The 16285-nt window shown below is 48.3% G+C and overlaps 1 protein-coding gene across 4 annotated transcripts in view; it reads right to left on the bottom strand.

Moving 5' to 3' along the window:
* The window catches only part of FZR1 (fizzy and cell division cycle 20 related 1), a 155506-nt gene that overhangs the window by 121929 nt on the left and 17292 nt on the right, over positions 1-16285 (bottom strand). For all 4 annotated transcript variants that reach the window (XM_029614050.1, XM_029614052.1, XM_029614051.1 and 1 more), the window contains one exon: positions 2550-2675. In XM_029614050.1, the coding sequence (XP_029469910.1) occupies positions 2550-2675 (126 nt within the window). The remainder of the gene's footprint in view (positions 1-2549; positions 2676-16285) is intronic.

Raw genomic sequence — 16285 nt, 5'->3', positions numbered from 1 at the left:
CGGTGTCACCCCCGATGCTGCTAACCCGCCACGGCCGGGTCCTCGACCCTTAGCAGCTGCCTCAACCAGGGAAGGATGACCCCCTCAGGATCTTCCACTCCCCCAGGAGGCTCCCACGGCCAGGATCTGACTGCACCTTCAGTCTCCTCTTTCGTCTTCTGTTTCTTTCTTTTGTGGCTTTTTTTTTTTTTTTTTAAACAAACCCTAACTAAACACCACCTATCCTCCTGTGGATCCCAGAAGCTGTGGCTTTGCACCTGCACCATCTGCTGGAGACAGAGTAAGACTGAGAGGCTGTGGGTGGCACTCTGCTATATGTGGCGGAGCCAGTCAAATCTTGCTCTGTCTCCATCTGCTGGTGCGGAGGCAAAACCCAGGTGTCTGGACTGATCCGGGTACGTACAGGGAATACTGTTTTCCCTACTGCACTGTTTGTCAAGGCTAAAACAGTCCAGACAGTAATGTGAGGTGCAGGTATACACAGACATCCAGATGGCAACCTTACAGATGTCCTTGACTGGAACGTCTGAGGTATGCAATGGAAGAGGCATCTGCTTGAACCTGATGAGGCTTGACTGGGTTAGCAAGATCCAATCCAGTGGCTGAATAGAAAAGCTGAATGCAGTAGTAATCCAATTGGAAAAAGTGTTTGCTTTGTTACACTCAACCCCAGCTTGTTGGGAGTGTATAAGATGAAGAGCTGGGACACTTTTCTATGAGGTTGAGTATGATATTTGTAATATGCCAAAGTGCTCTTACAAACTAATGTGTGAAGACTCTTTTCTTCATCATGCACATGAGGTTTTGGATAAAACGTAGGAAGCACCATGGACTGGTTCAAATGGAATGCTGAAATCAGCTTTGGCGGGAACTTCAGGTGAGTTCTTAGTACTACTTCATTGGGAAAAAATTGAAGGTAAGTCAAATAGTGAATTAGGGATTGTAATTCACTCACCCTTCGAGTGGTGGTAACAGCCACCAAGAACAGAATCTTCCAGGTCAGGTATTTCAGAGGAGCCAAACCAGTGGTTCAAAGGGAGGCTGTGTGAGTGTCGCTAGCACTACATTAACGTTCCAAGGCACTGTTGGCTTCATGAATCTGGAAATGAGAAGATGCAGAGAGATTGCTTTCTCATCGGCAGATGTGTGGTAAGCTGCGTTAGCACTGAGATGCACTCAGACCAGATTGGGCTAGGGTGTAAAGATAGGATAACAGCAGTACAAGATCACAACTGAAGAACTCTATGCAATAAGAATGACACCAGGATGAGCAGCAATTCTACTTGAAGGCATAGCTACTATATATCTCATTGAAGTTTGCCTAGAAGAGAAGAGGACTTGCTGGATGGGTTCTGAGGGGACCATTTCCTCAAAACTGCATTCAGCATCAAGGCCATCAGGTGAAAGGTAGGCAGCCTAGGGTGTAAGAGCTCGCCTCCTTTTTGGGAAAGTAGAGAGGGGTCATTCCCCTAGGGGAAATCTACAGTCTCAAGGATAGTTGAACAAGATACATGTACCAAGGTTGTCTTGGCCACGCTGGAGACTCTAGGATCACCGTTGCACACACATGCAATAGCTTCTGGATTGTTTGAGAGATCAGTGGTATCGTAAGAAAAGCGTACACGAGGCCTATGTCCCAAGGCAGCAGGAATGCTTCTTCAGCCTCTCGCAGCAGGCTCTGTTGGATGGAGCAGAATTGATTTAAATTTTCTATTGTGCTGCGTCGCAAACAGGTCAATCCACAGTAGTTCCCATGTTTGAAAGAAACTGTTGGCTAACTCCTGGTCCAGCGACTATTCGTGTGGGCTGAAGATTCTTTGTCTGCTACTGTTATTGTGGACACCTGGCAGGTAAGATGCTTGAAGGGTTGCCCAGTAGTGGATTGCCCATTTCCAGATGTACACTGCTTCGTGGCAGAGGGGCCATGACCCCATCCCCCCCCTGCTTGTTGAAGCACAGACTTCCAGGACTGTAGCATCTGTCTAAAGAGAGACAGGTGAGAAAGGAGTGTATCTTTGCTAGGGGCAACTAACCGCCAATTGTCCAGATATGGGAAAATTTGGATGTCCTGGTGTCACGAGTGAGCTACAACCACTGCAATGCATTTCATGAAGACTTGCGGGGCTGATGAGAATCCAAAGGGAAGGATTTTGGATTGGTAGTGATAAGCCCCAAATCTGAAGCATAGGTAATGCTAGTGCCACCTGATGACGTCACCCCCAGATCATGTCTAATTCAGCCCTGCTTACCGACAGAAACAAGTTATATTTCCTTGTAGGTTTAGGGTAAAGCAACACCAATAACCACTGCTATTACCAGCAACGGTAACATGGAACAGACTTAGTTTTTGGGTACTTGCCAGGTTCTTATGGCCTGGATTGGCCACTGTTGGAAACAGGATGCTGGGCTTGATGGACCCTTTGTCTGACCCAGTATGGCATGTTCTTATGTTCTTAATATGAGTGACCTGTGCAGAGCACATCTCATGCTGCCATGTCATTAACTTTCTAAAGATTCTTCCCTGAAACAGGTACCAGGACAACACTTACATTTATTCTGTGGAAGTTAATGCTCCAATTGGCCCCAGCGCGGGAGGGAATAAACCTGTCTCCATGTTTACTGGGGGAAGACATGGGAGAATTGGAAGGAGTCAGAGTACGTCTCATCTCTGGTACCTGAAGTGGGAAGGAAAATGAGGAGTCATTTAAAGCTATGGAGGCTGTAAGAACAAACAGATAAAAAGTGCTACTGATAGAATGTAACCTTTCAGATAAAAAAGGATACCACTGGTTCCAGTCAAACTATATGAAGAGGAAGAGAAACTTTTGCAGATGTGCCATAAAAAAAACAAACAAACTCATAGTTGTCTTGCAGTGCAACGATGTATAACATCTAAATCTATGCAGCTGTTTTCAGGTCATTTGATTCCATTTTTTATTTACCGTATTTTTTGCTCCATAAGACGCACCAGACCATAAGACGCACCAAGGATTCGGGGGGGGGGGGGGGGGGGAGTGTGCTAAACCGGCTCTGTTCCCGGGCATCTGTGCGTCTTATGGAGCAAATTAGGGGAGTGCATAAAAATGTTTGTCCTCATCTCGTTTTCAGGTCTGGGGAGGGCCATTTCAGTCTACTCCCCAGATCAGAAAACTTTATCGTTCTCTTTCTGTGGGAATCCCCCCCCCCCCCAATCAAAAGAACCCCATCCCAACCCTTTAAATTTAACTATAACCCCCCACCCTCCTGACCCCCCCCCTCCCCAAGACCTGCCAAATGTCCCTGGTGGTCCAGCGGGGGTCCGGGAGCGATCTCCTGCACTTGGACCATCGGCTGCCAGTACTCAAAATGGCGCAGATGGCCCTTTGCCCTTTCTATGACACAGGGGCTACCAGTGCCATTGGTCGGACCCTGTGACATAGAAAGGGCAAAGGGCAGTCGGCGCCATTTTGATTACTGGCAGCCGACGGTCCAAGTGCATGAGATCGCTCCCGGACCCCCGCTGGACCACCAGGGAATTTTGGCAGGTCTTGGGGAGGGGGGGGGGGTAGTCAGGAGGGTGGGGGTTGTAGTTAATTAAATTTAAAGGGTTGGGATGGGGTTCTTTTGATTGGGGGGGGGGGGGGATTCCCACAGAAAGAACGATAAAGTTTTCTGATCTGGGGAGTAGACTAAAATGACCCTCCCCAGACCCAAAAACGAAATGGGGACAAAAAATGTTGTTTATCCACTCCCCTAATTCGCTCCATAAGATGCACAGACAATGATTTATATTTTTTCCCACCTTAAGTTCATATTGTCTGTAAAGCCTGTTGCTGATTTATTGTTTTACTGTAAACCGAGGTGATGTTTCTTACGTGCCGCGGTATATAAAAAAATCACTAAATAAATAAAATAAATAAATTTTCCCCCCACTTTTGGGGGAAAAAAGTGCATCTTATGGAGCGAAAAATATGGTATGTATATGTTTTTATATACCGAGGTTTGGTACAGGCCTTCACTCCGGTTTATATTTAAAACATTTTACATTAACGATTAAGGTTAAAAATGGAAAAATTACTTACTTGATAATTTCGTTTTCCTTAGTGTAGACAGATGGACTCAGGACCAATGGGTATAATGTACTCCTGATAGCAGTTGGAGACGAATCAGATTTCAATCTGACGTCAGCCCTAGTATATATACCCCTGCAGGAAGTGCAGCTCTTCAGTATTCTTCTCGAAAAGCATTGTGGATATATGCATGACTGAATGATTTGAATAACTTGATTAACTTTATAACTTGGTTAACTTACTTAATTTGAACTGGTTGATTGGCTATAGCTGGAGACCACCAGTGCCCTCAACCGAGAAAACGTCAACACCTGGTAGGATAGGTGTCCTAGATGAAGGAAAGCATGGCTTACCCGTGAATCATTCGCTCCCGGGGATGTCCCCCAAGAATTCCATGAGTAACGGCAGCTGTGGGTGGGATGCTGAGTTCATCTGTCTACATTAAGGAAAACGAAATTATCAGGCAAGTAATTTCTCCATTTCCTAGCGTGTAGCAGATGGGTGATGTATAAAAGCTACTCCCGAACCGGGTGGGAGGCTGCCCGTGACCCACTTAGTACTGCCCTTGCAAATGCTGTGTCCTCCCGAGCCTGAGCATCCAGGCGGTAAAACCTGGAGGTGGTGTGGATGGAAGACAATGTCGCCGCCCTGCAGATCTCGGCGGGTGACAGCATCTTGTTTTCTGCCCAGGACACTGCCTGGGCTCTAGTACAATGGGCCTTGACTTGTAGAGGTGGCGACTTGCCTGCTTCTACATAGGCCGCCTTGATGACTTCTTTGATCCAGTGGGCTATGGTTGCTCGCGAGGCCGCTTCCCCTTGCCTCTTCCCGCTGTAAAGGATGAATAGGTGGTCCTTTTTTCGTACGGGTTCAGATATTTCCAGGTATCTGGATAGGAGGCTGCCGATGTTGAGGTGGCGTAGACTTTGAGCCTCTTCCGAATTCTTATGCTCATCTGGCGATGGTAGCGAGATGGTAGTGAGACACCACTTTAGGGAAAAACGACGGAACTGTGCATAACTGGATGGTTCCCGGGGTGAGTCTGAGGAATGGCTCTCAGCAGGACAGTGCTCATAGCTCGGATATATGATGGGCCGAACAGACTGCCAGCAGGAAGGCAGTCTTTGGTGTTAATAGTCGGAGAGACAGGCCGCGGAGAGGTCTGAAGGAGGTTCCTGCTAGGAAATCTAGGACCAGGTTGAGGTTCCAAACAGGCACTGGCCACTTCAGGAGTGGTCGGATCTGCTTGACTCCTTTCAGAAAGCGGGAGACATCCGGGTGAGAGGCTATGCTGCTGCTCTCGCTCTTGGTTCCGTAGCATCACTATGCGGCCACTTGTACCTTGATGGAGTTGCGAGACAATCCGTTCTGTAGGCTGTTCTGCAGGAATTCCAAAATCGCAGGAATTTTGACTGAGCGTGGTATGTCGTCGCGGTCCTCGCACCAGGCTTCGAATACTCTCCAAATCCTTATGTATGCTAGGGATGTGGAGAACTTGCGTGCTCGGAGTAGGGTGTCAATTACTACCCCCGAGTATCCGCTCTTCCTTAGGAGAGTCCTCTCAATGGCCAGACCGTAAGAGAGAATCAAGCTGGATCCTCGTGGAGGATCGGTCCCTGTTGGAGCAGGTCTCTGTGTGGAGGTAGCGGCAGGGGGCTCCCTGTCAGCAGTCTTCACATGTCTGCGTACCACGGTCTTCTTGGCCAGTCCGAGGCCACTAGAAGTACTGGTCCCCTGTGGTGTTCTATCTTGTGGATGATTGCACCCAATAGGGGCCACGGCGGGAAGGCGTATAACAGAGTCTCCTGTGGCCAGGTCTGTACCAGGGTATCAATTCCCTGGGACTGGGGTTCCTGCCTGCGGCTGAAGAAACTGGGTACTTGGGCGTTGGACCGGTTTGCCAGGAGGTCCGTGGTTGGTGTTCCCCAACGGTTTACTATCAATTGGAATGCTGTGGTCGACAGCCTCCATTCTCCTGGATCTAGACTTTCTCTGCTGAGGTAGTCCGCAGCGATGTTGTCTTTCCCAGCAATGTGGACAGCCAAAATCTCTTGAAGATTCACTTCTGCCTATGACATTAGGAGGTCTATTTCCAGCGACACCTGTTGGCTTCTGGTTCCTCCCTGATGGTTGATGTAGGCCACTGTTGTGGCATTGTCCGACATTACTCTGACCGTTTTGTCTCGGAGTCTGTGACCGAACCTTAGGCAGGCTAATCTGACTGCCTGGGCTTCTAGGCGATTGATGTTCCATCCTGACTCTTCTTCGTTCCATTGCCCTTGGGCGGTTAGCTCCTGGCAGTGTGCTCCCCATCCTCATAGGCTGGCATCTGTGGTGAGTAGGATCCAGGTTGGCGAGGATAGTCTCGTTCCCTGGCTAGATGGGCTTCTTGTAGCCACCATCGTAGTTGGGCCCGAACTCTGTCCGGGAGCTGAAGTGCGGTGTAGTTCTGGGACAGTGGATTCCATCGTGATAGTAGTGAGCGTTGTAGGGGTCTCATGCGAGCTCGTGCCCATAAGGCCAAGGACTTGTAGGTAATCCCATGCTGTGGGGCAAAGTTTGCTCAACAGTGTTTGCACTGGGTCATCAGTTTTGATCTCCTTGTCAGTGTCAGGATGACCTTGTCTTGTTTGGTGTCGAACCAGACTCCCAAGTATTCTAGAGATTGGGAGGGCTGCAGGCAGCTCTTGTTTGTGTTGACCACCCACCCGAGGCTCTCCAGTAGAGTTTTGATTCTGTTGGTTGCCTGGTAGCTTTCCTCTGGGGATTTTGCACTGATCAGCCAATCGTCTAGATAAGGGTGCACACGGATTCCTTCCTTCCTCAGTGTTGCTGCCACCACCACTATGATCTTGGTGAACGTCCGGGGTGCAGTGGCTAACCCGAAAGGTAGTGCCCGGAACTAGTAGGAACGAGAAGTGTAGAAAACGCTGATGCTCTTGATGGATCGGAATGTGTAGATAGGCTTCCGACAGATCCAGGGATGTAAGGAACTCTCCCGGTTGTATTGCCCTTATTACAGAGTGTAGGGTTTCCATGCGGAAGCGAGGAATCTTCAGGTGACAGTTGACCGCCTTGAGGTCCAGGATGTGTCTGAACTTTCCTTCTTTCTTGGGGACGATAAAATAGATGGAATAATGTCCAGTATTTATTTGTTGTGGAGGCACCGGTGTTATAGCCTCTAAGGCTAGCAATCTGGTTAGTGTGGCTTCCACTGCCATCCTCTTGAAAGGATCGTGGCAAGGAGATTCCCACAAACTTGTCCGGAGGGAGGTGGTGGAAATCCAGGTAATATCCCTCTCGAATGATGGATAGGACCCACTTGTCCGAAGTTATCTCGATCCAACTTTGGTAGAATAGGGCAAGTCTGCCCCCTATGGCTTCTTCCTTTGGATGGGTCGGCTGATTTTCATTGTGGGGTGCGGCTGGGGCCTGAGCCAGAGCTGGCTTCCCTTTTGTTGTGCTTGTTCCGAAAGGACTGGCTTCAGCTTGCGGGGCAGGCCTCTTGATATGTGCTTCTATATGGGTTGAAGCGCTGTGATCTTCTGCCCCTGGAGGTTCAGGGGAAGGATCGCTGGTTTCTCTTATTTCTGTCCTCCGGTAGCCATGGCAGTGGGGACTCACCCCATTTGTCAGTCGACCAGTTTCAGAGCCAGATTTGTCTTCTGGCTGCCACGGCGGATGACACTCCTCTAGCTGCTGTGTGTACCAGATCAGAAGCAGCGTCCGTGAGGAATGATACAGCTGGTTCCAGGGCCTCCCCAGGAGTGTTGTTCCTGGTCTGTGCTAAGCAGGCCGTGATCTGTAAAGACATAGCGGAGACGTCAAAGGACTGTTTGAGGATAGATTCCAGACGTCTGTCTTGGGCATCCTTGAGTGCTGCTTCTCCCTCCACCGGGATAGTAGTGCGCTTCGAGACCGCGCAGACCATGGCATCCACTTTCGGACATGCCAGGAGATCTTTGGTGGCTGGGTCCAGAGGGTACATGGCTGCCAGAACCCGGTCCCCTTTTAATATAGTTTCTGGGGCATCCCATTCCAGGTCAATTAGTTGCTGGACGGCTTGTAACAGTGGGAAATAGCGGGAGGTCTGACAGAGTCCCTCTAATAGTGGGTTCGTCTTAGGTTCCCCCGAGGGATTTGTGCCCGGGATAGCAAGCTCTTTTAAGCTGTGTGTGACCAGGTCTGGAAGCTCGTCCTTGGTGAAGAAGAGTCTCATGGTTCAGTGGGGCTCTGTCCCCGGAGGGAGCTCCCCTTCCTCCAGGGGTTCTGAATCCTCAACTGAGCTGTCCGTGTCCCCGAAGGTGGGGCTTCTGGGCAGTGGGATCACTTCCCTGGGCATAGAGGGTCCCGGTATGTTAAGGTCCTCTGGTGGAGCCTGTGGCTGCATTATAGGAGGCCCCGGTTGCATGTGGACAAAGGTATGCAGACCTTTGAAGAATTCCACCCAGGAGATAGATGCTGGGTCTAGACTAAGGGGCGCCCCGTTTGAGGGGGGGGGTCCCCGCTGTGCGATGCTAGGTCCAGCATGCTGCTTGAGAGGCTGGATCCCGGTACCGGCTTGGAAGGGCCATGAGTTGGATCCCCTAGGGCGTCTTCACACTGTATACACAGGACCGTGGCCTCCTCATGCTGTGCAGTTCCAATGTGGCATGCTGGGCAAAGGCCCTGAGCTTTGAGTTTATTTTCCGGTGGTGCCATGGCTTGTGAGCGTAAAATACAGTTGTGCGCTCCAGTGTGCGTAGATTTGGTGCACGCTCAGGGAGATGTGCTCGCTGTTGTGCGCACAGGTTGAAGTTATGCGCCCAGCACAGTAAGCGTGTGGCTATGCGCGTTGTTTGTGCACACGGTACTTGAGCGAGCGAGCAACGTTGTGCGCACAAGGTATCTGTGCGCACGGCTCGGAACAGCGGACAGGGCGGCGAACAGAGCAAAATGGTGACGGCGACCACGCAGACAATATGGTGACCACCTCTGAGGGTCTCCACGTGGGAGGACCCTCGGATCTGACCGGGGTCTAACCCTGCTAGGGCAGATCAACCCGGTGGCACTGGTCCTGGCTGGCGACCTATGTGGCTCTTCGAGCTTCAGAGACAGGAGTCTTTAAAGAAGATTTCTACCTTACCTTGTCTCTGCGCTTCCCTGTCTCGTTCCAGCTGCGGGGGGGAAAGGGAAAATACCTTCACCGCCGCGCTCGAGGTTGCACCCGCTGCCTCTCAGCCTCACCCGATGTCGGGGGCTAGGTCCCCACCGAGGGTCGGCCGCCAGACCGAGGCTTACCTCCGAGGGATCGTGGAAATCACCTTGGGAATTCTCAACTGGGAGAGGGACCCAATGGGTGTCACTGCAGGAGAGCGGGGCTCGTCTGTAGAGGTAAGATTTCTTCTGTAAAATTACTCTAATGCTGTGCGAGCGTGCATAGAGTCCCTAACTGCTATCGAGAAGGAAAATACTGAAGAGCTGCACTTCCTGCAGGGGTATATGTACTAGGGCTGACGTCAGATTGAAATCTGATCCGTCTCCAACTGCTATCAGGAGTACACTATACCCATTGGTCCTGAGTCCATCTGCTACACGCTAGGAAACAACATTTTACAGCTAGTAACTTTAGTAACACTGAAGAACAGTCACTAATGATTTGAAATTTGTACATTAAAATCTAAGCATAAACGTATAATGGTATTTATTTATATTATTATTTAAAAGATTGAATTCAATATTTAATTGTATGTTTAATTAGCGCCGATACCTGAAGCTGGCTATAAACAACTCGTTACCGGTTCCATAACCCTACGATATCTTTAACCTTCCCTGTTACTCTGTTTCACCAGCTGTTCCTTAACTTGGAATATGTTCCATAACTTGTATTATGATGTCTTATCAGTTGTTACACAACTTGTCGTTCCATAACTTGTTATATGTTGTTCTATCAGTTGCTTCCCAAATTGTATTATGTTGTTTTACCTGTAAACCGGAGTGAAGGCCCCTAGCTAAACTTCGGTATATAAAAGTTTATAAATAAATAATGTACATTGAAAAATTAAGAGCATATTGTGCTATATAGATTATATTGATTGTGGTGGAGGTCGTAGTATTTACATATAAGATGGTATCTTATGGGACTTATGCTATCTGAGGAGTGATGGTAAAAAGGGTTTCTTATGGGATACTTAATATGTTTGTCAGTATGTGCTGTGCAGGAATTTCTCAAGGTAGTTTTGTGTACCAGCATACAGCATGCCCTTTGATTTTCCCTGCCTGGGAAGGTCAACACATTCACAGATAGCTCGGTCTTAAAAGTTGTTTTTCAACGTAAAAAGCACTGCTTGAATCTAAAATGAGTGTCTAAATGAACTAGGAGTTTGTTTACTCCTCAGGTGCAAATTGTGCCACATACCCCCCAAGTAGATATATAGGGCCAAATTTGCATTTCAGGGTAAGAAAAGTACAAAAATACCCTCTATAAAAAATAAAATCTCTAAGTCAAATTGCAAAAGGGCAAGTTTTTTTTTTTTGGGGGGGGGGAACATGGGAAGAGAAAAAAATCACTATGGGATTTTCCCCCCCCAAAAGTGCAAAAAAAAGAAAAGGGGGGGAGGGTTTGGACAAAAATACCAGAGTATTTTATGCCCAGGGTTTTGCTTGCCCACATTTTTCTGTGAACCCCCTTTCTAAAGATAAAGCAAATTAAGTCTGAATACAAGAGGCACAATTTAAAAAATGTGGAAGTCAACCAACTTGTAGGCTTTTCAGACATTTTCCCCAAAAACTTAAATCTGGTCCTTAGTCTTCCAACATCTTCAGAACCATTTTTTAAAGCTGTCAGCTGCTCTACAAGAGTACTAAAAAGGCACACAGCACAGAATATGGAGAAAAGCAAAGACAGTAAATTCTGAAATAAAAGGATGAGAAATACAAGAAAAATAAAAAGCAGACAAAACAGCTGCAGCACAGCTGCAAATGAGAGAAATAGGACTCCAGAAGGTAAAGCATAAATAAGCAAGTTTGCTTTCTGTAGATAGCAGGATGAGCCATGCTGTCCTGGGACTGTCAGTCTTGTGTCGGAGGCGGAGCTTCTCAAAGCTGATACAGAGCTTTGCTCTGTGCGACTGCGCGAGCGTTCCCGCGCAGAAAACAGCCTCTCCTCAGTCTGTATTGTAGCAGTTAGAAGTATGCGAGGCTTTCCAGGGAGGTGGGTGGGGTCAGCATGGCTAATTCATCCTGCTATCCATGGAAACACCCTTTACGGTAAGCAAGCTTGCTTTTTGATAGCAGGGCTGAATTAGCCATGCTGTCCTGGGAGTCCCAAGCTCCCTTGTCACGCTGAAAGTGTTAAAACAAGTCACGCAGAAAAAAGTTACGAGTGGATAGCTGATGTGTAGTTCTTAAATCAAATTGTTCAATACCGCTCGTCCCAGCTTAGCATCTTGAGAAGTCTGCTGGTCTAAGCAGTAGTGAGATGTAAAAGTATGTAGAGATGACCAGGTCGCTGCCTTACAAATGTCAATAGGAGCAACGTGGCTCAGGTGGGCTATGTACGTAGCGATTGCTCAAAGTTGATGCGCATTTGGTTTTCCATGTAGTGTTTCCTGCCTTTTGTTGTAACAGAATTGAATGCACTGAGTTATCCAGACAGAGATTATTCGTTTCGCAACTGGTATGCCAGGTGCATTTGGATTAAAGGATAGGAACTACTGAGATGGTCTGGAGTAGGGATGTGCAGACCAAACGTTTATGTTCATAAGTCCATAAGTCGAAAGGGGGGGGGTCATTTGCGGTCAATATGGACATATGGAGAATTCCATAAGTTGAGTCTATGTCCATATGTGCAAATAAAAATTTAAACCCCTCACCCTCCTTAATTCCCCCCCCCCCCCAAGACTTACCAAAACTCCCTGGTGGTCCAGCGGGGTCAGGACGCCCCCAAGCTGGCCAAAAGTTCCTTTTGGGTCGAACGAGGGTCCCGGAGCGAACCCGCGGGGAATCACGTGACGCCGCGTCACTCCGACGTGGCGCCGACGTCACGTGCTCCTTGCAAAGGAGTTCAGAAATGGCGTCCTGACTCCTCGCTGGACCACCAGGGAGTTGTGGTAAGTCTTTGGGGGGGGATTAAGGAAGGTGAGGGGTTTAAATTTTTATTTTGGATCAACAATCGCGATTTCCAACGTATTCAACATAGCTATGTTGAATACGTTGGAAATCCGATCGTTTTCGCCTCATCACTTTTTTAAGTTAAAAAAAAAAAAAAAAAGTAGCATTTTACATTTAAGTTCAAAACAAATGCACACCCCTAGTCTGGAGTCCACCTGCGTTCTAGTCTTATAGTAAGCTAACGCTCTTTTGCAGTCAAGGGTGTGGAGAAGTTTCTCCCTGTCATTCTGATGTGGCTTTGGAAAGAACATAGGGAGTTCAATAGACTGGTTGATGTGAAATGCTGAAACCACCTTTGGTAGAAAGGAAGGGTGAGTTCGTAGGACCGCCTTGTAGTGGAAGAACTGTAGGTAAGGTTTGCAGTACACCAGCGCCTGAAGTTCACTTACTCGTCGTGCGGAAGTTACTGCGACAAGAAATACTACCTTCCATGTGAGATATTTTATATGTGCTGAATCTAGAGGCTTGAATGGGGGAAGCATCAGCTGTTCAAGAACGAAGTTGAGATTCCAGGCTACTGGCGGCTTAGAAGTCAGGGGTCGGAGATGATAGAGACCTCTGATGAATCTGGAAACCATCGGGTGCTGCGAGATTGGTTGTCCTTGGAGCAGTCTATGGTAGGCTGCTATGGCGCTAAGGTGTACCCGCACTGAGGTAGTCGCTAATCCTGATTAATACAAGGAAAAAGGTAATCTAAGAGATTCGTAGGAGCACAATGAAAAGGGATCATGGTGATTGGTTGAACACCATGATTCGTAATGTTTCCATTTATATTGGTATGCTTTCCTGGTAGAAGGCTTTCTGGCCGCTAAAAGAATGGTTGGCTATCTTCCGAGATTCCTTGTTCTCTGAATAGTGACCGTTCAATCTCCTGGGCCCAAGCCTCGATGGCCTCCTAAAGGAAAAGGACATGTTTCATGATGGTCCCGGGAGTTGGGCCACAGCATCCCTCACCCCATCTCCGAAGAGATTCTCTTCAGTACTAGCACGTCAGTGAGTCTTTTTTTGTACCTCTGGTTGGAGTTCTGAGGCCCACAGCCATGCCATTCTGCAGGTGCCAATTCCTGCTGTAGAGATCCTCGATACCATCTTGAAAAAAATCATAGGTCGCACGGACTTCGTATTTCCCTGCACTCCATTCCCTTGTGCACCAGCAACGTAAGGATATCTTGCTGCTGTTGAGGCAGCTGCTCAGCCACCTCCTGCACCTGCTTCCAGGTGTCCTGCGAGTATTGGCTCATATAGAACTGGTAGGCAGCGATGCGAGCAATAAGCATGGTGCCTTGGAACACCTTCTCCAAGAGCATCCATCACTCAGTGGTCCTTCCCACTTGGCCCTCTTGAGGGCAGATTCGTCTATCATGACTGGTGAGGCAGCTGATGCTTATCGAACCCAGCAGCCTTCTGGACAAGGTAAACCCCGTCTACCTTATTAATGGGATTCACTGTGAGAGAGAGAGTGTTCCCAAATCCTCAGCAGCAATTCCTTAAGGATCTCATGTACTGGGACCGCCACACTCTTCTTAGGAGGCTCCACGAATTGAAGGATCTCAAGCATTTTATGCCTGGCATTCTCTTCAGTTAATAGCTGGAATAGGATGACCTTCGCCATCACCCTCACAAAACCCGCGAAGGTTAGGTTCTCAGGCAGAGACCTCCTTCACTCATCTGGAGAACGGTCTGACAGGAAAGCAATCAGAGTCCTCGGAGGACTCAGTTTGATCATCCCACAGGGGTCATAAGGACCCTCATCCTCACTGGATGCCACAGGGGATTGAGCCCTAGGTGCTCAGCCTACAACCAGAGGGACAGGTACCGATGGATTTGGACGGAGAACTATAGGCCTCGGTACAGTTTCCTTCTTGGAGGAACCAGCAACAACCATCATATCGGTAAGGGAAGCCCTCAGTGCCCTGCTGGGCAATGGTGCCATCCCGGGAACTGACATCAGCTGGGTCGGTAATGCACCAATAAGCATATTGAGCTTTTCCAAAAGCGTATGAGGACGGGTGCCACCTGCTCCAGTGCTATGGGACTGAAGCCCTGCAGTGTCCGCTCCACTGCTAGCTGGACTCAACCCTCCAGCTCCTCCTCGAACGTTGCCGATGCCAACACCCACTGGAAGAAAGGAAGGAGTGGTCAGATCGTCCTCAGACCCGCAAGGAGGATTGGTGACTGGCACCAGGACCGATGGAGACCATTGTGGATCTTTGGCATCAATGGAGAATAGGCGCTCCTTACCACGGAATCACAGCAAAAGCCCGTGCATCGACGGGGACTAGTACCAATGCTTTGCCCAGTCCCTTCCCTGGTGACGAGACCAATGAACCCAGCATCCTCGGATTGGAGATCAGAGGTCGGTCTCCGGAACCCCTTTCCACCGGCAACCTCAATGGAACAGACGATCCTGCTCATGTCGATGGTGTAGAGTCCATCAGTGCAGCTCCAAGGTCCTTTGATGCCGCTAATGTGATGCTGATGGCTCAGACTTCTTCAATCCGAAGAACTGATCCATCTTGTCAAGTTGAAGACGTCTCTTTGGGGTTATCTGTGTTGCAGTTTATGCGCCCTGGATGTCATGTGATCCTCCCAGGCAGAGAATGCAAACATCATGAGGATCGGTGATCAACAAGGTCCTCAGGCACTGGGGGCATCTGTGAAAACCGAACATGGCCATGACAGGGCGAAATAAAAGGAAGAAGAACGGAATGATGGCGGCGATGGGTGGAAGGCACCTACCACGAAAAAAAAGTTACCTGAATGCCAAAAACCCTGACTGGGGACACTACGGGGAGGCACAGAGAGGGACCCGGCGACAGATCTGAAGCAAATAAACGTGAAAATCTGTGAAAAACTACGTTTTCCACAAGGCAAAAGGCAAGGTTTTGGGTTTTTGTTTTTTTATTTTAAAGAGCTCAATCAACCCAAGAGGCTCACAGCTCTGTGGAAGAAAGACTGAAGAGGGACCCCGCGTGACGTGTAGTATAGGGCATGCTCAGTGTGCTCCATCTGATGTTACCTGTGGGATGACTACCATCCTGCTTGTCCTTGGAGTAACTAGCATGCCATCACCTACATTAGCATACGCAGCCGCTACACCTCTTCACGAAAGGCAAACAGGTGCTTATCTACAAACTTCTTCAGGCACACTGCTACTTAAGGAGGGGTGTGGATTATATGCAGGAAAATACAGTATACGTATTGGGTACCTATTATGTAGTGCCAAGGGTACACAATGCTGAACAATCAGCTTTATATTGCTTTCTGTTCTAAGCCAATAATGCAAGCAATATTTGGGAGAGGCAGAGAGGGAACAAGTGGATAATGACAATGAGAACTAGATCAGGGATGGGTGTACTGACAAGAGGTGGACATTGTACAGGATATCACCATGCATATCATTCCTACCCAGCTCTGCCAGTGCTAGTCCAGCCTCAATACAATCTCACACCTGATCCAATTCATCCTGTTACTCCAGCTCCCAACCTACACCTCACTCATAGAAATGCCTTCTAGGGTCACCTCAATGCCAGACCAAAGAAACACCTTGCAATCAGATAAATGATCAAGGACAACAAAAACACAAGAAAGTACTAGGCAGAGGTGTCAGCTGAAAAGCCCTGCCCAGAGTTCTCTACCCTGAATCATCTTGAGCCATATGGAACAATCTAACAGCAAAGAGATAATACAAGCATCTTCTGTCAAACCAGACACTACTAGTGGTACTACTTTACAGCCCTCTTTGCTACTGAACTGAATAATTTGCATTAATATAACAGTTAGCAAAACAGGATCTCAATGTGCATTACCATCACCACAATCCTTCAGAAACAAACAATGCAGCCTCCTCCAAAATTAAGCTACATCTCTCACACGGATGAGGAGGAGAGGATTTTGCAACCAATCTCCTATTATAATTAAGCACACCAAGGCAAAACCACTTGCCCAAGATGCTCCGAGAATCAATGGCAAAACTAGAACTTGCACCTGTAGCTCCCAGGAGCTTTCTAGACTTTCAGTCTGGTGCTTAAACCTCTTCCTGCCTATAAAGTTAAAGAAATATTGAAATCCATCAGTCAGAAAAC

This window comes from Rhinatrema bivittatum, chromosome 8 (assembly GCF_901001135.1).
Source record: "Rhinatrema bivittatum chromosome 8, aRhiBiv1.1, whole genome shotgun sequence".
Lineage (NCBI taxonomy): Eukaryota > Metazoa > Chordata > Amphibia > Gymnophiona > Rhinatrematidae > Rhinatrema > Rhinatrema bivittatum.
This window is presented reverse-complemented; position numbering and strand designations above follow the sequence as displayed.